Below are 16,655 nucleotides of genomic sequence, written 5' to 3'. Positions count from 1 at the left end.
TAAAATTTCCACCGATCGCGATTTTGAACTTGAATAACCTCATGTTTCCCTAATTAAATTGACTTTAAACTGTGTCTGTTATTATTTAAATGCGGAGTCGGTACATAAATCGGTAATTGTTTTAAATTTCTAATATCTTTGAAACGTAACTGATTTAAATTGTGTAATTTACAGGAAAGTCTTTATACATAAAGTAATAAAACAAATAGAAAGATCTTTTTGATTTAATTTTGAGTTGGTCTGAACTTATAAAAAATACACCATATATGACTTTAACCAAAGCTAAACAAGATAACTGTGCTTTTGTGGAAAAATTACTTTTTTCAATAAAAATATGTTCGGAAAAATAGTTTTGTTTTTTTTTCAAAATAGACATTTTTAATAGGTTCCTTTTCAATGAATGACACAAAATGTATATCGTATAGTCGATTAACAATACCTCATACTCAAAATACAACAACCAAATGTGTATGAATGCAGTATTGTCAAAACTTAAGAGATGGTGTTAAAATGAATCCCTAATAAGGCAATCTTTTATAAAAAAAAAAAAATTATTAAAGTAGATTATGTAAATACTGCATGTCAACTTCCTCCCCTTTTTTTGTTTTTGATATTAAATAATTTAATTTTCTTTGTATTCTAGCCTCTGATTGGTTTATATCCAAAAAGGAACACAAATTATTTCTGTATAACCTGGTTTGGTATGGGGACCCCCCCCCCCCCGACAACTAGCTGAATCATTCATATCCATACAATCCTCTCATTTCCAGTCCTCGGGATTCATGGAAAATTCCAGATTTAATAAAAGTACCTTTTACTTCAAACAATAATTCGATCTACCACATGTAAACAAGCAACAAGGCTGCTAGGCCTATATATCAGTTTTTACCTCCCCTCGCTTCCCATCACGTCCGTTACTTCCGTTACTACGGTTGTATTATCGAGCGGCAAATTTGAACTAAAAAAAAAGCAAGGAAATTTTACACCCATAGTTATTTAATGATTTTAAAATTAAATTATAAGGAATGACTCTAATTCTTGGCCAAATTATTCGAGTATAACCTGGTTTGGGTCAGTTTACGCATTTGATTGGATAAAAAATTTAGAATATAGCGTATAACCTGGGTTGCCTACGTCACAATGACTTACGTCAAAAACGTATCAATCCGCTTGACGTTACATTTAAAATACGTACAATTTGAAGGCATTTTTGAAGGAGAAATTTTATTTTTTACACTTAATGATGGAAAATTAAATTATACGGAATGAATTTAATAGCTACCCAAGTAATACTGGTATAACCTGGGTTGGAACAGTTTACGCTTTTTTATAAACCGCTTCGCGGTTTATAAAGCGTAAACTGCCCCAACCAAGGTTATACCAGTATAACATGGGTAGCTATTAAATTCATTCCTTAAATAATTTGGCCAAGAATTAGAGTCATTCCTAAAATAATGCATCGTTTGTATTAAGGAAAGGCCATAGTTTTTCGCTTCCGGTTTTAAATTTTATACACCGACTCTAGACTTCCGGTTATGACTCGGCTTTGGCGCAAAACATTCAGTCTGGTCATTTATCATAAATTTCGTGTGATTATATAAAAATACAAGAATGCCCCGGTCTAAAAAAGGAACGTTCGTGAAAGCTTCGTTCCTCCGGAGACTTGAGGGTCTAAGGAGAGCAAGAGAAGCCCGTGCGTTAAAAGGTAAACAGGGTAAGTGTCTGTATTAATAATTATTTTGTAAGCGTTCTGCTATGGACTGTTGGAATATGTAGCAAAAGATTCAATCATTTATTGTGTAAATATTAGATGTTGAAAATGATGGCCTATGCTTGGAGAATGATTCTTCCCCTGTTCTACGAAGTGTTGAGTGTCAAAGTGCAGAAAGTTCATGGCGTGTTGGAAGACGAATTGTTGAACTTGGCACTCTTGTAGATAATCTGAAAAGAGGTTGCGCCATGTGTGGGAATGCACTTCAGCTTGTTAACACTATAGGTGAAAGGAAATTTGGACTAGGGCAGGTATTTATTATTTTTTATAATATTGTCAATGACTTTGTATTTCAAAGATTTGTTTTTAAAGATGTTGTATACCCTTTACATTAATTTTTGACCAAATGCAGGTTCTTCAGATAAAATGCACACATTCCACCTGTGCCCATGTTAATGACATACCCACGGGCAGTAAGCATAGGGTTAAAGCAGATATGAAGCAATATGCTTGGGATGTCAACACAAAACTTGCTGCAGGTATAAATCAAAAATTTTATTTTGTAAATAAGCAGATAAAAATAAATTATTTCCAGTTATACAAAAGTTTACATCTGAAAGAACTATTTTGTTTTCATTTTATTTCTGTGATATCTTAGGTATGCTAAATGGTGGTTATGGAATAACTCATGTAAATGCATTACTGGCTGCACTGAATATCCCAGGGATCACAAACAGGAGTCTAAAAAGCAGAGAAAGAGAGGTTGGGGAACACCTAGAGGAAATGGCAGGGCAGAGTTGTAATAAAGTTCTTCAAGAAGAAATGAAACTGTAATTTTATATACCAAATATTGATATTTAAATTTTGCTTTGTATTTACGTGTTATTTGTTAATATTTGCACATTTGTGTTAATTACTTTGTAGGAGTGATGGAGACATCACTGTGTCTTTTGATGGTGCCTGGCAGAAGAGAGGTACTGGTAGAGGATACAATAGTCTTACTGGTATGCCCTGGTGATAATGTTACATGTTTTGATTCTCCCTCCTCAAGAAGGATTGAGATTTCTTATAGAGTAACATATTTTAATACACATACATGTAGTTATGTACTAGCAGTATTTATCTTGTTACAGGTCATGCATCTCTAGTAGGAGAAAAAACTAAAAAGATAGTAAGTTTCTCGTCGAAGAGTAAAAAATGCAGAACCTGCTCAGCTGCATCAGGTAAAGGAGTTCCACCCAGAAAACACAACTGCCGAAGGAATTGGCATGGATCGGCAAAGGCAATGGAGCCAGCCATGGCCTGTGAAATGCTGATTGCAATCCAAGATGAAGGGTGCAAGGTAACTTTTCATTGAATGTCTGATTCTTATTAGAGCAATGCCAAATATGTCTGTAAAGTTGACTACATTATATATTAAAACTTTGCTGTTTTAATTAAAGTACATATTTCCAATGTATTTTACAGATAGGAACTTTAGTCATGGACAATGACTCAACAACTATTGCCCATGTAAAAGCCACTGTGGACCCAACCATCAACAAAAGAGCTGACAAAAACCACACAAAAAAAGGTTTCACAGGAGCTTTGATTGAGCTTGCCAATACTCACAAAATTTTGAAAAATCAAAAACTTAGAGGTCACATTGAAAGGTTTGTGTTTTTGAAGTGTAATATTTCAGTAAAATATCCCTTGATCAACTGTGGTCCAACAAAAACCTTGTTAATTGTAAGTGCGATAGCTAATTATTAAATAAGTATCTTTTCCTTCTTTGTTTTAGATGTTTTACATATTGTGTACAGCAAAACAGGGGCAAGGCTAAAGAGCTTGAAATTGAACTTGGCAAAATTGTTCCACATTTATATGGTAAGTGTATCAATAAAAAAGTCATTACAAAATTAGGAATGAAGAGTGAAAATATTTTAACTACTTTTTTTTTTTGAAGGTGAACACGAATACTGTGGAACTTGGTGCCAGAGTAAAAAGACTGACTATAAACCACGAAATTTGCCATATGGAAAGCCTCTCTCCTGCACCTTACTTCGAGAAGCTTTAGAAGGTCTATTCAAAAAGTATTGCTGTAAGGCAGAAGAGCTAGCCATGATGGGGTCCACCCAAGTCAATGAGAATTTCAACCATATGGTCTCCACTAAAGCCCCCAAAAGATTGTAAGTACTTTGGTTTATTTCTCTTTGTTTAAAACAAAAATTCTAGGTATAATCTTTTAAATTGAGTCTGAAATATGAGATTCAAATTGCAAAAATATGTGTTGTTAGGTTTTATGGAGGTTCAGAAAGTCTACATGCTAGACTCTCAGCCACTGTATGTCAAAAGAATATGGGTTATGGTTACATATCAGAGGTAGAAAAATGTGTTAAAAGTTTCAAGTTGATCATTTTTAAATTTGTTTTTCTCTACATTTATTGTTTGTTATGTTTTGTTTTCTTTCTTTTTTATAGCAAACCTAAGAAAGTTATGTTCACATGTGTTTAGTGTCCTAGAAGTTTATTTTGATTTTAATGGTTTTCCACAATAAATATTATAAACTATAAATACATGTAGCTTTTAAAAAAGATGTTTACAATCATGTTTATCTAAATAAACATGTACATAAAGTACATAAAGATATGGATTTACTAAGAAATTCACATTCAAAACTATAATCCCTGTTCTTATTAACCATTTGATTTGAATATGGAACACTCACAAAATTAAAAATTTACTGAAACATGAATTATATTTTACAGTTGAACAAGAAAATGGCATTGTCACCAGGCAATTTCACAATGAAACATACCATTAGACTTGCCAACAAGCTCAAACGGAAGCGTCTGATGCAGAGTTTACCCACCACAAAGAAACGTCGATTGGAATTAAAAGCTGCCAGGTTGTCTAAAGAAGCAGCGAGGAATGTACTAGAAGGTAGTGCTTCAGTTAAAACAGAATTGAATGTAATGTTTTACTTTGATTTATTGTGTATTTTTCACACCTTTAGAGAAGCCATTGCTAGTGGAATTTCAGTATTATTTACTTGAATTTTGTTTGTAACAGGTCAATCATATAAGTCAGATATTGGTCTTGAGGAGGATGTTGATCTTGATGACATTGATCCAGAGCCTCTTAGGATTTCTCCAGAGAGCAGCTGCTTGATGTATTTCGATTTAGAAACTACTGGACTTAGTAAGATTTTTTTTTAGTTTACCTTTTCCCTACTAACAAATATAAATATTCTTTTATTTTCGAGTTTGGTATAAAATATAATTAATAATTTTGCTTTCAGGTAGAACATCTGACATCATACAGATTGCTGCAGTTTGTGAAGATAGGTCAATCAATGTTTATCTCAACCCCAGTGTACCAATCTGTAAAGAAGCATCGGCTGCAACAGGTCTCAGATATGACATGGGACAGCTCACTCTTCATGGAGAGCCTGTGCCTTCAACAGATCAAGTCAGTGGTTTGACCCAGTTTGTAGACTTTACAACAGATTGTGCTTCAAAACCAGTCATTGTGGGCCATAATATTCAAAACTTTGATCTTCCAATTCTTCAATATCACTTGCAGCGACATGGTCTACTTAAACGATTTGATGAAAATGTTTTAGGTTTTTTGGATACATACAAACTTGCACAGAAAGTGTTTGACAAGAAAACAATGGGAAATTTTAAACAAGAAACATTGGTCAGATTGTGTTTAGGGAAAAGTTACGATGCACACAATGCTCTAGCTGATGTTTGTAGTTTACGAGAACTGTACGAGTCAAATTTAGCATTCAAATGTGAATCTTCAGATATATTTAATATGAATTATTATAATGTCAAGTCCTCACTAATTCCATTGATACAAAGCAAAGTAATTTCTACACTGATCTCTAAAAGGCTTACAGCTAACAATCTAAGCTTAAACAAGCTAAAACTCATACATAAGCGTGACCCCCATTGTGGGATTCAGACTGTCTTTAGTGAGGTTGTGTCTGGTTCAAAGACACCAAGAATTACGAAGTCTCAGAAGATCATTGGCAAAGTTGTGGAGTATTTGAACTCTTGTTAGTTCACATCATAATTATTTTCATTCAACAAAATTATTTGTTTATGAGCTATACTTGCTAGAATCTACATGTATGTTTGTTACACTACATTTATTCTCTTTATATGTATTAGATTATAAATTGTTAAGAATGTGTACTTGTATGTAAAAAAAAATTGTGAAAAAAGGAAGGGGTTGCCCCCCCCCCCCCCCCCCCACCACCACCACCCTACCCCTTAAGTTCTAAGTGTCTAGAAGGACCAAAATTTCAGTATTTTTTAATATTCCATTTGTATTTCATTCTAAGACTGTATTTGTTTGTTACATTTTGATATTTTTCACAGTGTGTAAAATATAACTGTAAAACATGCTATTACCAAAGTGGGGGTAGGGGTATTCGAGATATGATTTAATAAAATATCTCTGGTCTACTGTGATAAAATATGTTTTTTTGTTAACCTTAGATATAATTTTAGATATTTTTAAAGAAAAAATGGCATGTTAACAATATAAATTTTGGGACTTTTGAAAATAATGATATTTTGTGATTTTTTTTTCTGATGGATTTGAGCAGTATAAATGTTAAATGTGCATGTTTTCAATTGAATATCTCGAAAAATTCTCTTTGTAGTTAATTATCTATTAGATTTAATGAATTATAGCACAATACAGTGTGCTTTGGTGCATATTTGAATAAAATATGAAATTATACATCCTTGTGTTAGAATTTGGCTGTTGAAGTTGGGGGTATATGTGCTCTATAGCACATAGTATGAAAATAAGCGTGCAAAGGTATGTGTAATATGGGTTTTTTTGTTGGCTCAAGAGTTGTTTAAGATATTTAAATGAAAAAATAAATTGTTTGACAGAAAATTCTGATAGTATTTACCTACCTTAAAAAGACTTCTTAGAACCGTAATTCTTCTTAAGGAATGGCTAAATCGTTTTCAAATCAATAAACTTGCATTATTTTATGTTTACGCCCGAACTTACGCCTACCCATGAGTAGACGTAAAATTTTGACCTAACTTTAGTCCGGTGTAAAGATATGCTATTTAATGAAACGCAAATCTTGGTGCTAGTCCCGACTTTACTCCGGCGTAGCGCTACGACTGGGCATACGACCTTTGATGAAACGGGCCCCTGGTTTTTTTTCTCTGGGACAATTTTTTAGCTTTTCGAAAATTAAATTTATATTTATTGATTAGGAATACATGTATTATATTTAAGGTATGTCACTCGTCAGCCTTTTAGAAAAGTTCAGTCAGAACCTCTTACTTAAAAATTATTTATTACAATTCAATCTTTATAACATATTTCAATTAAACAATCTAAAATGTTCAACGTTCAATTAAAAAACTGCTCAAAAATTCATAAAGAAGCAAGATTTGTAAGGGACTATTTCTTGTGGTGGAAGGATATTAAGCAGAAAATTCTGCAAATCTACACATTTATTAAATCTAATATCTTGGAACTTTAGCCTCACATACTTTTACTCAGGGAATATTTTCCGTTATGATATGCCTGGAATATTAAATATAGGTCTCAATTTATATTTTTATAACAAAATTTTCACCTTCGCTCAACAAAATTTGCCAAAAAATGAAGATATATTAAAGAAGTCGAGATAAAAAATTACACAGTTTTTTGCCAGAAAATCCATATTTTGACCGATATTTCAAAATTTACATCACTGACCCCAACTTTTTCTTTCATTATTTTAAACTACTCGATACTTTTGACCGATCAGCACTTAAGTCGTAAAAAGTTTGATACAAGAAAATATTCTATTGCCTATTTAGAATTTTAATACCCCAAATATGAGACTTTTTTAGTGCAGAAAGGTCACACAATAATTTACGCGCATTAATTTGCATGATTTGTTCAATGATAAATATTATTCAAACTATTTTACGTAAAATAAGATTATGTTTATTGCCATGTCTACATCTGATAAAATATAATAACTGTTAAAGTGATTAACCAACGAGTTACAATTTAAGTGCAAAAAGGTCAACTTAATTGTACCGTAGCTCAGTTAGATGCACACTGACCCCCCATTTTCTCAGCGATTTTGAGTCATACTATATGAGAACTTATCCAAAATATACTTCTCAAAAAATCCTTGATATAACAAATTTCACGAGTGACATACCTTAAGATCTAAGATCATCTGTCTGGACCCACGTTTTTTTTTTTTTTTTTTTAAATTTGATTGATCTGCTTCTGTAATGTCTGAAAGTAAATGTGACGGTCAGACGTGTTCGATCGCCGGTAGGCAGATAGCTCAGTTGGTAGAGAACCTGCCTTGAGATTCAGAGGGCCTGGGTTCGAATCCTGTCTGGTTCGTCGCATTTTTCTCCTCTCCCATTACATGTCATATGGCAAGCAATAGAAAACGATAGGGAGCGGAAAGCAAATGTCATCTTTAACATCGATATCCTCTCTTTAAAATGAGTTCCAAACTATACTCAAGTATTTGGACCTCTCACTCTTAATTAAACTTAACGTTTGATTTCTAACCCTCCCCCCCCCCCCCCCCCAATGCATGTGTATATTCTCCTAAGCTAGGGCTTTGACTGGAAACTTTAAAACTAATGATATTATTTACTTAAGTTTGATTGATCATGATTTACGAATCATTTCCGCCATTAAATTTCATATTTAAGAATGTAAGTGCTGTTATAATAATGTCGTGCGAACGAGATAAATCGTGCAAATGACATGAAAAATAATTTTCTTTTCGAAATATACTCTCCTAGATCATTTAAAAAAAAAACAAAAAAAAAACATGTCTCTTCTTACCAAACTTAAGAGGGGTCCGTTGTTTTTGGAGGGAGGGGGAGGAGGGTGAAGCATGCAGGGATGCTTTGAAATCTAACTCTAGCATGTCTAGAGAGGCATGCTAAAACCACTTTCTTATTGAACAATGTAGATCATGCTGATACGAAAAAATTAACTTGTTTGATTTTAAATATATTAAAAATTCATTTTCATATTTTCTTTCCGTTTTTAGTTCCGGTTTCCGATCCGCGTTTTAGCAACACCCCACTACGATGTTATCTCCCTTATCAAAAAAGTCACTTCGTTGTCAAACTAAACAACCTTCTACTCGATTTTCCTTCGTAAATTGACATAATGAGTCAAAACATTATTGTGTTGAGTGCCAGTACAATTCCCTGTTAACAATGACGAGTGTAAGGAGTAAATTTATCTGATGAGTCAATAAAGTTAAGGGGAAGAAAATTTGTCCAAATATTTAGGAAAAAAATGTATCTCTGTTTGTGCTGTTGGGTGCGGGAGGGATTGGAAAGGTATCCCTCTATCAACCACCCTCTCTAGATCTTTGCTATGTATGTTTAACAAAAAAAATCTGTCTATTGTATACTTAATTGTGAAATAACCCAAATCATAACTTCTGAGGAAGCTGTATCACAAAATAGTGATGTATTGAAATGCATGAAAACAACAAATGGCCTTCATTAATCCTATTGTCGATTGTCCGAATAATCCAATTGTGACGTCATACCTGTATCTCTTAAAATAGTATGCATATGAGGGTAAAACTTCGTTTTAGTAATTTTGGACATCTAAGCTACAAGATTAAGTAGAAAATGTCATTTTTGAAAAATTCCTCATTTGGACCCAAAATCTCATGGCTGGTCACATATATATATGTGATCAGCCATGAGATTTTGGCTCCAAATGAGAAATTTTTCAAAAATGTCCATGGTATAGGTAGGTTATACATTAAAATTAAATCCAAAATAAACAAACAAGTTCACATTTAATTATAACACTTAGAGCTTTCGCCGTGAGGCTCTTCAGAGTGTAACAAAGTTTATAAAAACAATACACAGAATAACGATATGATACTGCCAGTATAAAAAGGCGTCACTTTTTTGAGTCTATAAGGGACACAGACTCGAAGAGTTCATTCGATGCCCCTCGGATAATCCTCAGGGATATTAAAAATTTGTCATATGTGCAGTCTTCAGATTCCCAGTTTTGGTATAAAACCGATAGTTCATACAAAAATTTGAAAGAATGTAAAGTTTCTATGAGAGACCTTTTCCGATCCTGTCTTCTATTACAAAATGTTCTGCGATAAACTATAAAACCTGTGACATTTTGATAACTAACACTTCTTTCACTAGTAGTCTTACTGGACAGAGCTCCCATACCAAAACTTGGGAAAATCTGTATTGAAAATCTTCTAATGTTGTCTACGGAATAGAATGTACACTTCGTGGACTTATTTATGTAGGTGAAACCATGGGTTCACTTCATTAAAGAATATCGGGTCACATATTTCAAATGAACAATGGGGGCCAGCAGCTTCTCTACAAGCACTTTAATTTACCTGATCATTCAATTTTGTCAATGAAAATTAGAATTCTATAAAAGATTTACCATCATACAAACAGTCCATTACTGAGTACGCCTTTTCGTAGACAACGAGAAGAATTAGGAAACTAGGGACGGCCTTTCCGTATGGATGCAGTGACAATGTCGATAGTGTTGGGAATCTTTCCACTCCACAGTGTAACATTGTCAATGTGATGGGACTTTTCAACCATACATAGAGACGTAAACGTATTAATGGACATCTGTCTTACAATAAACCTTTAATACACGATGTCTCTTTTGATTCGTTACTACCTTATCTAAACAACAGTTGGGTCTTCATCACATTCGCACCAAACTTTACTCTCTCTGTCCCTTTGAAACTTTTGAATAGTCTACTTGAAAAGGTCAAGGAAAGTCCATTTTTGGATTCCTCGACACCAGAATACAGGCTCGAATCTGTGATTATGGCTATGATTATGTATTTCTTATAAGAATACATCGAACTTTTTAATTACAAACAAACTCTACAATGCCTAGATATCGAACGTCTGATACATAATCCTCCTACGTGATCATGTTCTTCTTCACTCTACAACTATAGTCCTGCTGGACACGTCATTACTGGTGATATCAACATATTTAATAATGAGGACCTTAAATCCCTTATTTTAAAAGGGCCAAAATTTAGGGAACCCCGTTCTTTCAACTGGCGTCATAATTTTATAAATTTTATAATTTCTGCGGAAAATTACGCCAGGCGATGGGCCAAACACGAAAAAGAAAACCTTGACACTTTGTCAGAATGGATTAGGAGCATCTGATGGATGTTGAAATCTTGCATTAAGCGATTGAGGGGCTGTATGAAAACTATTTGTCCTTCTGTCTTTAATAATTCAGAAGTAAAAAAGGAATTACATAAATTACACGATCAGTATGTAATGTTCCCAGCTGAAAAAGCTGGTAACAACATAGTCTTTGTTTGTAAGGCTCATTATTTGAGTTGTATTTTAGAGGAATTAGGATTTACACTGTAATTCCACGGGTGGAAATCCAACTTTAACCATACCTCCCTTTCTAAGGAGGAAATTCTTCAAAATAATATGTCCGTTTTAGATAATCTTAATATTCCCAACAATCAAAATGAATTTGAATCACCATATCTTTACTGGATTCCGGAACTTCATAAAAATCCTAACAAACAAAGATACATAGGGGGTTCCAGTAAATGTTCTACCAAGCCTCTTTCTTTACTCCTCACTAAGATATTAACAGTAGTGAAGGAGAAACTTCAAGAGTACTGTGCAAAAATATATTCGAGAAGAGGTGTAAATCAGATGTGAATACTAAAAAATTCCAAGGAACTTTTGGAACATTTGAAATCACAAAGTTTTACCAAAATCAACAACATGAAAACTTACGAATTTTCAACTTCATATACACTATTTCTCACGATAAATTAAAGTCCAGACTTTCTGACATCGTTGACAACTGCTTTTCAATAAAAATGGAACTCGTAAATTTACTTACCTTGTCATTGGTCATTTGCAAAGTTACATTGTTAAAAAACAATATGATTGTACACACAAGTACTCTGAAGTTGACATTAATAAGATGTTCGAGTTTCTGATTGACAATATCTATGTGGTTTTTGGAGACCAGGTCTTCCAACCATCTGTTGGAATTCCCTTGGGTACCAATTGTGCCCCGTTATTATCAGACCTATTTTTGTATTCATATGAAGCAGAATTTATTCAGAATCTTTTACGTGAAAAGAAGAAAACACTTGCTGTTGCCTTCAACTCGACATTTAGATATATCGACGACGTATTATCAATTAACAATAGTTACTTTCATTCATATGTCGACTCGATATATCCCAGTGAGCTTGAAATAAAAGATACCACAGATTATGACACATCTGTTTCATATTTAGATATTTTACTAGAAAAAGACGTTAATGGTAACCTAATAACAAAGCTCTATGATAAACGTGATGACTTCAACTTTTCAATCGTTAGCTTCCCTTACTTATGTAGCAATATACCCTTATCACCTGCATATGGGGTTTATGTCTCTCAGCTGATTCGATATGCAAGAGCATGCTCTATGTATGAACAATTTCTAAAACGAGGCAAGGAATTGACAAACAAGTTGACGAAACAAGGATATCAACAGTATCGTTTTAAGTCATCTTTTTGCAAGTTTTTCGGTCGATACAATGACCTTGTCAGCACAAACAACATGTCATTGAGTTAAATGCTGACTGACGTTTTTTGTACGAATTGTTAGGCCATTGTTTACTCACTGAATTGTCGACAGATTTTTCCGTTATTTCTCGATCATGACAAGGAGCACACTGCGAGTGTGACCCATCGGCAGGGGATGCTCACTCCTCTATGGCACCTGATCCCACCTCTGATGGTTTAGAGGTCCGTGTTTGCTCTGCTCCTGATTTTTATTTTTTAATTGACTTTTGAGCTTGAATACTGTTCGTTATCTCCATATATTGCCTGTTTATTCTCAAAAACTCTAAAGAACTTTTAGAAACTTTAAAATCATCAATTTTTTTTTCTAAAGTACATTAAAACATACGAGTTTTCTTAATAACCAAATTTTTCACAAGTTTATTACAACAAAACTAACGACTTTTCAACTCTTTATACAACAACTCTTCAAGAGAAATTAAAATCTAGACTTTTTGATATCATAAAGAATTGCTTCTTCAATAAAAACGGAACTCGGAAATTTTCACACCTTGAGATTGGTCATCAGCAAACTTACTTCGTTAAAAACCAATCTGATTATACACACAAGTACTCTAAAGTTGATATTAAAAGGATGCTGGAGTTCCTCATTGACTTTAATGTAGTGTTCGGAGACCAAGTTTTCAAACAAACTGTTGGAATTTCGATGGGCACTAATTGTACTCCTTTATTAGCCGACTAATTTTTATATTTCCTATGAATTAGAATTAGAATTTATTCAAAAATTTCTACATGAGAAGAGGAAAATCACTTGCCATGGCCTTCAATTCTACATTCAGATATATTGACGATGTTTTTCAATTAAAGAGGCTCATTACACCCACAGTTTATTCTAGATTTCATTGCAGCACCACTTTTTATGAAGATTTCAAATATTCAAATGGAGGTTATGATATGATAAATATTTTTTAAAAGATTTTTTAATCTTTTTTCTGATTTTAGTAAGATGTTTTATTTCAAGTTTCTGATTAATAGTATTGCAGAAATCTCAGTGTCAAGAGATGGATATCAACTTCAGATATGTAAGAAATATAACAACACTTCATAATATTCAATATTATTTTTATAATTCTATAATTTTCTCCCAAAAAAGAATTAATGTGATTTTCTTCTTAATCTTTGCATGAATAATTTGGAAAATCAGTTACAAATAGACAAGAAATGTATATTAATGAATAACAAGTGACAAATTGAATGAAAAATGTTTTAAGGAAATGAAAATTCCAATCTATAAAATAATTGGAATAAAAAGTCCACTTGCAAGAGTTATCTTTCCTAACCCCCCCCCCCCCCCGACTCAAAACACTCAGGAACGGTTGAACATATCAGATTCAGAATAAGCTAAATTAAATTTCTAGAATAAATATACATTTTTCAAAAAAAGAAAGACAAGAACACAAACCAACAAGAGTATAGTTCTCTAAAAGTGCAAGTCAATTATAATTTATTTCAACTCGAATTTCCTCTATACATACATGCCAGTGGTAGAACTTGCTGCTTTCGCTATGACATTGTACACTACTTGGGTAGCGAAGATTTGACTGTCATTCTCTTTGGTCTCTACTTAAAAGTAACTCTTCTTCGTTCGAGATTTATTTATGAAAACGTTACCAAGTTCCCATTGTTTACAACATCGCATGTAGTCTATTTTTAGAGCGTTTTAAAGATTTAGATCATCAGTAAAGCGAACCTGTACAATTCGTCCCCAGGAGAAAACGGACGAAATAATGGAGGTTTATTTTTCTGTGTAGTACGTCATCAAAAAGTGGTGTAATGAGCCTCCTTAACAACACTTATTTTCATTCATATGTCGTTTCGATATATCCAAGTGAACTTGAAATAAAAGACACCATAGTCTGCCAAATCTGTTTCATATTTAGATGTTTTACTGACTAGAGAAAATATGGGCCAGCTAACAACTAAATTGTATGACAAACGATATAACTTCAGCTTTTCCATCGTCAACTTTCCTTATTTTTGAAGTAATATTCCACTACCAACTGCTTATTGTGTTCATGTCTCCAAACATTTGCTACTCAAGAGCTGACTCTGAGTACGATCAATTTTGAAAACGAGGCATGCTACTCACTGATTAGTTGATTTTACAGGGATTTCAACAACCTCGTTTAAAGTCAGCATTTCGTAAATTCTATGGTCGTTATAACGACCTTGTTCGCAAATATACCTTATCACTGGGTCGTATTTTGGCTGACTTGTTTCGCACTAAATGTTAGACATTTGTTTTTATACTAGATTTGACTACGCAATGCATCGTTGATTAATTTATAGGGCTTACGGCGGATGTGACCGGTCAACAGGGAGTCCTTACTCCTCCTAGGCACCTGATTTCACCTCAGACATTTCCAGGGGTCCGTGCTTCATGCCCGTTTCAGAGATTTATATTGTTCATAGATTTTTTGAAATCGATCACCGTTTGTTACCTTCACCTGTTACATAGTTCACAATATACTTCAAGATTTTTAAGAAAAGTATGCACATTATCACATTTCCATAAAACATGATTGTATTTTTGTTTCTTCTTCCAAATTGCAGAAAGAGCATAATTTATAATGAAATAAGAAGATAACAAACAGTATTCAAGCTCAAAGTCCTTTTAGACAATACAAATTGGGAGCAGAGCAAACCTTTTCATGATCGGGAAATAAGAGAAAAATCCGTCCACAATTAAGTGTGTAAATAATGGTCTAACAATTAGTATGAAAAACGTCAGTTAGCATTTGACTTAATGACAGGTTGTATTTACTGACAAGGTCATTGTATCGACCACAAAACTAGCGAAATGATGACTTCAAACGAGACTGTTGATATCCTTGTTTCATCAACTTGTTTGTCATTAGCTTGCCTCTTTTTAGAAATTGTTCATACGTAGAGTATGCTCTTGCGTTTCGAATCAACTGGGAGACAAAAACCCCATATGCAGGTGATAAGGGTATATTGCTACGTAAGTAAGGGAAGTTGACGATTGAAAAATTGAAGTCATCACGTTTATCATAAAGCTTTGTTATAAGGCTACCATTAAAATATTTTCTAGTAAAATATCCAAATATGAAAAAAATGTGTCAGACTCTTTGGTTTCTTTTATTTCAAACTCACTGGGATATATCGAGTAGACATATCAATGGAAATAACTATTTTTAATTAATACGTCGTCGATATATCTCAAAATCGAGTTGAAGGCCACAGCAAGTGTTTTCCTCTTCTCATCTAGAAGTTTTAAAATAAATTCTGCTTCATATGAATACTAAAATAGGTCTGCTAACAAGGATTTTTAATATAAATAACTGTCCCACCAATGACAATTTTAGGATCATAAAAAAAATGGCGCGTCTCCTGAAACCTCACAATGACTAAAGTGTTCATTATTTAATTCAGTCCACGGCTAAAAACACATCTTTCCAAAAACGTGTTTTTCAAATTCTTAAGGATAATTTTAATATATTCAATGCCACATGTTGATATTTTTTATCAAATCTATATCAGGTAAAAATTTTTGTAAACCTTTATCTGACAGAGTGAGCTGTCTCATCCAAAATAATTTTAGTCATGCAGTGAAAGCTCTAATATTTATCCTTTTTAGTCCGTCATCTTCAGATTTATTTCCGAAGACATCTTTCTTCACTCCGTGATATGGATCATTTCATACAAATGAAATAATTTTTTTTTCAAGTTCCTTCAAAACATTTTCTGATGGATTAGGAATAACCATTAGCAATGATGTAAAAGAGATAGAAATAGAGTTCTGAGAACAGTTATCTTCCCAACAGGTGTCAAATATCTCTTACTCCACTGGTTAATTGTGGCTTTTATATGTCTTGATTTGGGTTCATAATTGAGTCTTTCCATTTCATTCATGATCAAATCAACATCAAATTGAATTCCAAATAAGGTTACTCTTGTACATTCCCACTTAAGGTTATACTCATGACTAATTTGTTTTGGAACCAATCCAAACCGCATGGGATTTTGAACAATTGATATATATTAACCAGACATTTCTGAGAATTCTTTAATGTTTTCATCACTTCTATCAGTGAGTCCTTGCTACCACCTAACTGAAGTGTTATCCGCTTATTGTGTTATTTTTTTTCTTTTCCATGTTCTTCACAGTGATTCCCTTGTTTTTTTTCTTATCAGAATTGCTAAAATTTCTGCACACAAGATAAAGATTTAAGATGATAAAGGATCCACTTGTCTACAGCCTCTCTGAATATTGAAACGTTGTGAAAAGTTTATTATACTTCTGTAGCAAAGATACACAGTGGGATCTAGTAAATGTTCTATCA

The 16,655-nt window shown here is 33.3% G+C and overlaps 2 protein-coding genes across 3 annotated transcripts; both read left to right on the top strand.

Annotated features, from left to right (window-relative positions):
• The first annotated feature begins 1,503 nt into the window (after positions 1-1,503).
• Positions 1,504-3,883, top strand: LOC133191041 (uncharacterized). The gene is made up of 9 exons (XM_061326701.1): positions 1,504-1,714; positions 1,811-2,022; positions 2,124-2,250; positions 2,370-2,541; positions 2,636-2,715; positions 2,845-3,053; positions 3,179-3,363; positions 3,492-3,577; positions 3,657-3,883. Exons 1-9 carry the CDS (start codon positions 1,612-1,614, stop codon positions 3,881-3,883), a joined length of 1,401 nt encoding a protein of 466 aa, XP_061182685.1. The 5' UTR covers positions 1,504-1,611.
• Positions 3,747-5,782, top strand: LOC133191040 (uncharacterized). 2 transcript variants are annotated; one of them, XM_061326700.1, is made up of 4 exons: positions 3,747-3,879; positions 4,468-4,633; positions 4,763-4,891; positions 4,992-5,782. In XM_061326700.1, the coding sequence occupies exons 2-4, from the start codon at positions 4,471-4,473 to the stop codon at positions 5,759-5,761; spliced, it is 1,062 nt and encodes a 353-aa protein (XP_061182684.1). In that variant the 5' UTR covers positions 3,747-3,879; positions 4,468-4,470; the 3' UTR covers positions 5,762-5,782. The 2 variants fall into 2 exon arrangements, with proteins under 2 accessions (XP_061182684.1, XP_061182683.1); XM_061326699.1 differs by having other exon boundaries at positions 3,755-3,879; positions 4,459-4,633.
• The last annotated feature ends 10,873 nt before the right edge of the window (positions 5,783-16,655 follow it).

The sequence above is a fragment of the Saccostrea echinata genome, unplaced genomic scaffold, assembly GCF_033153115.1.
Source record: "Saccostrea echinata isolate AGI-Se365-2 ecotype Australia unplaced genomic scaffold, CSIRO_AGI_Sech_v1 ptg000023l, whole genome shotgun sequence".
NCBI lineage: Eukaryota > Metazoa > Mollusca > Bivalvia > Ostreida > Ostreidae > Saccostrea > Saccostrea echinata.
Note: the sequence above shows the minus strand (reverse complement) of the source record. Positions and strands in the feature narration are given on the sequence as shown.

Excerpts from the sequence above, each read along its gene's own strand:
- LOC133191041 (XM_061326701.1), top strand. The coding sequence starts at position 1,612 with ATGCCCCGGTCTAAAAAAGGAACGTTCGTGAAAGCTTCGTTCCTCCGG. Across the intron at positions 3,054-3,178 it reads TCCAAGATGAAGGGTGCAAG|ATAGGAACTTTAGTCATGGA; the intron begins GTAACTTTTCAT and ends TGTATTTTACAG. Across the intron at positions 3,364-3,491 it reads CTTAGAGGTCACATTGAAAG|ATGTTTTACATATTGTGTAC; the intron begins GTTTGTGTTTTT and ends TCTTTGTTTTAG.
- LOC133191040 (XM_061326700.1), top strand. The coding sequence starts at position 4,471 with ATGGCATTGTCACCAGGCAATTTCACAATGAAACATACCATTAGACTT. Across the intron at positions 4,634-4,762 it reads AGCGAGGAATGTACTAGAAG|GTCAATCATATAAGTCAGAT; the intron begins GTAGTGCTTCAG and ends TGTTTGTAACAG. Across the intron at positions 4,892-4,991 it reads TTTAGAAACTACTGGACTTA|GTAGAACATCTGACATCATA; the intron begins GTAAGATTTTTT and ends TTTTGCTTTCAG.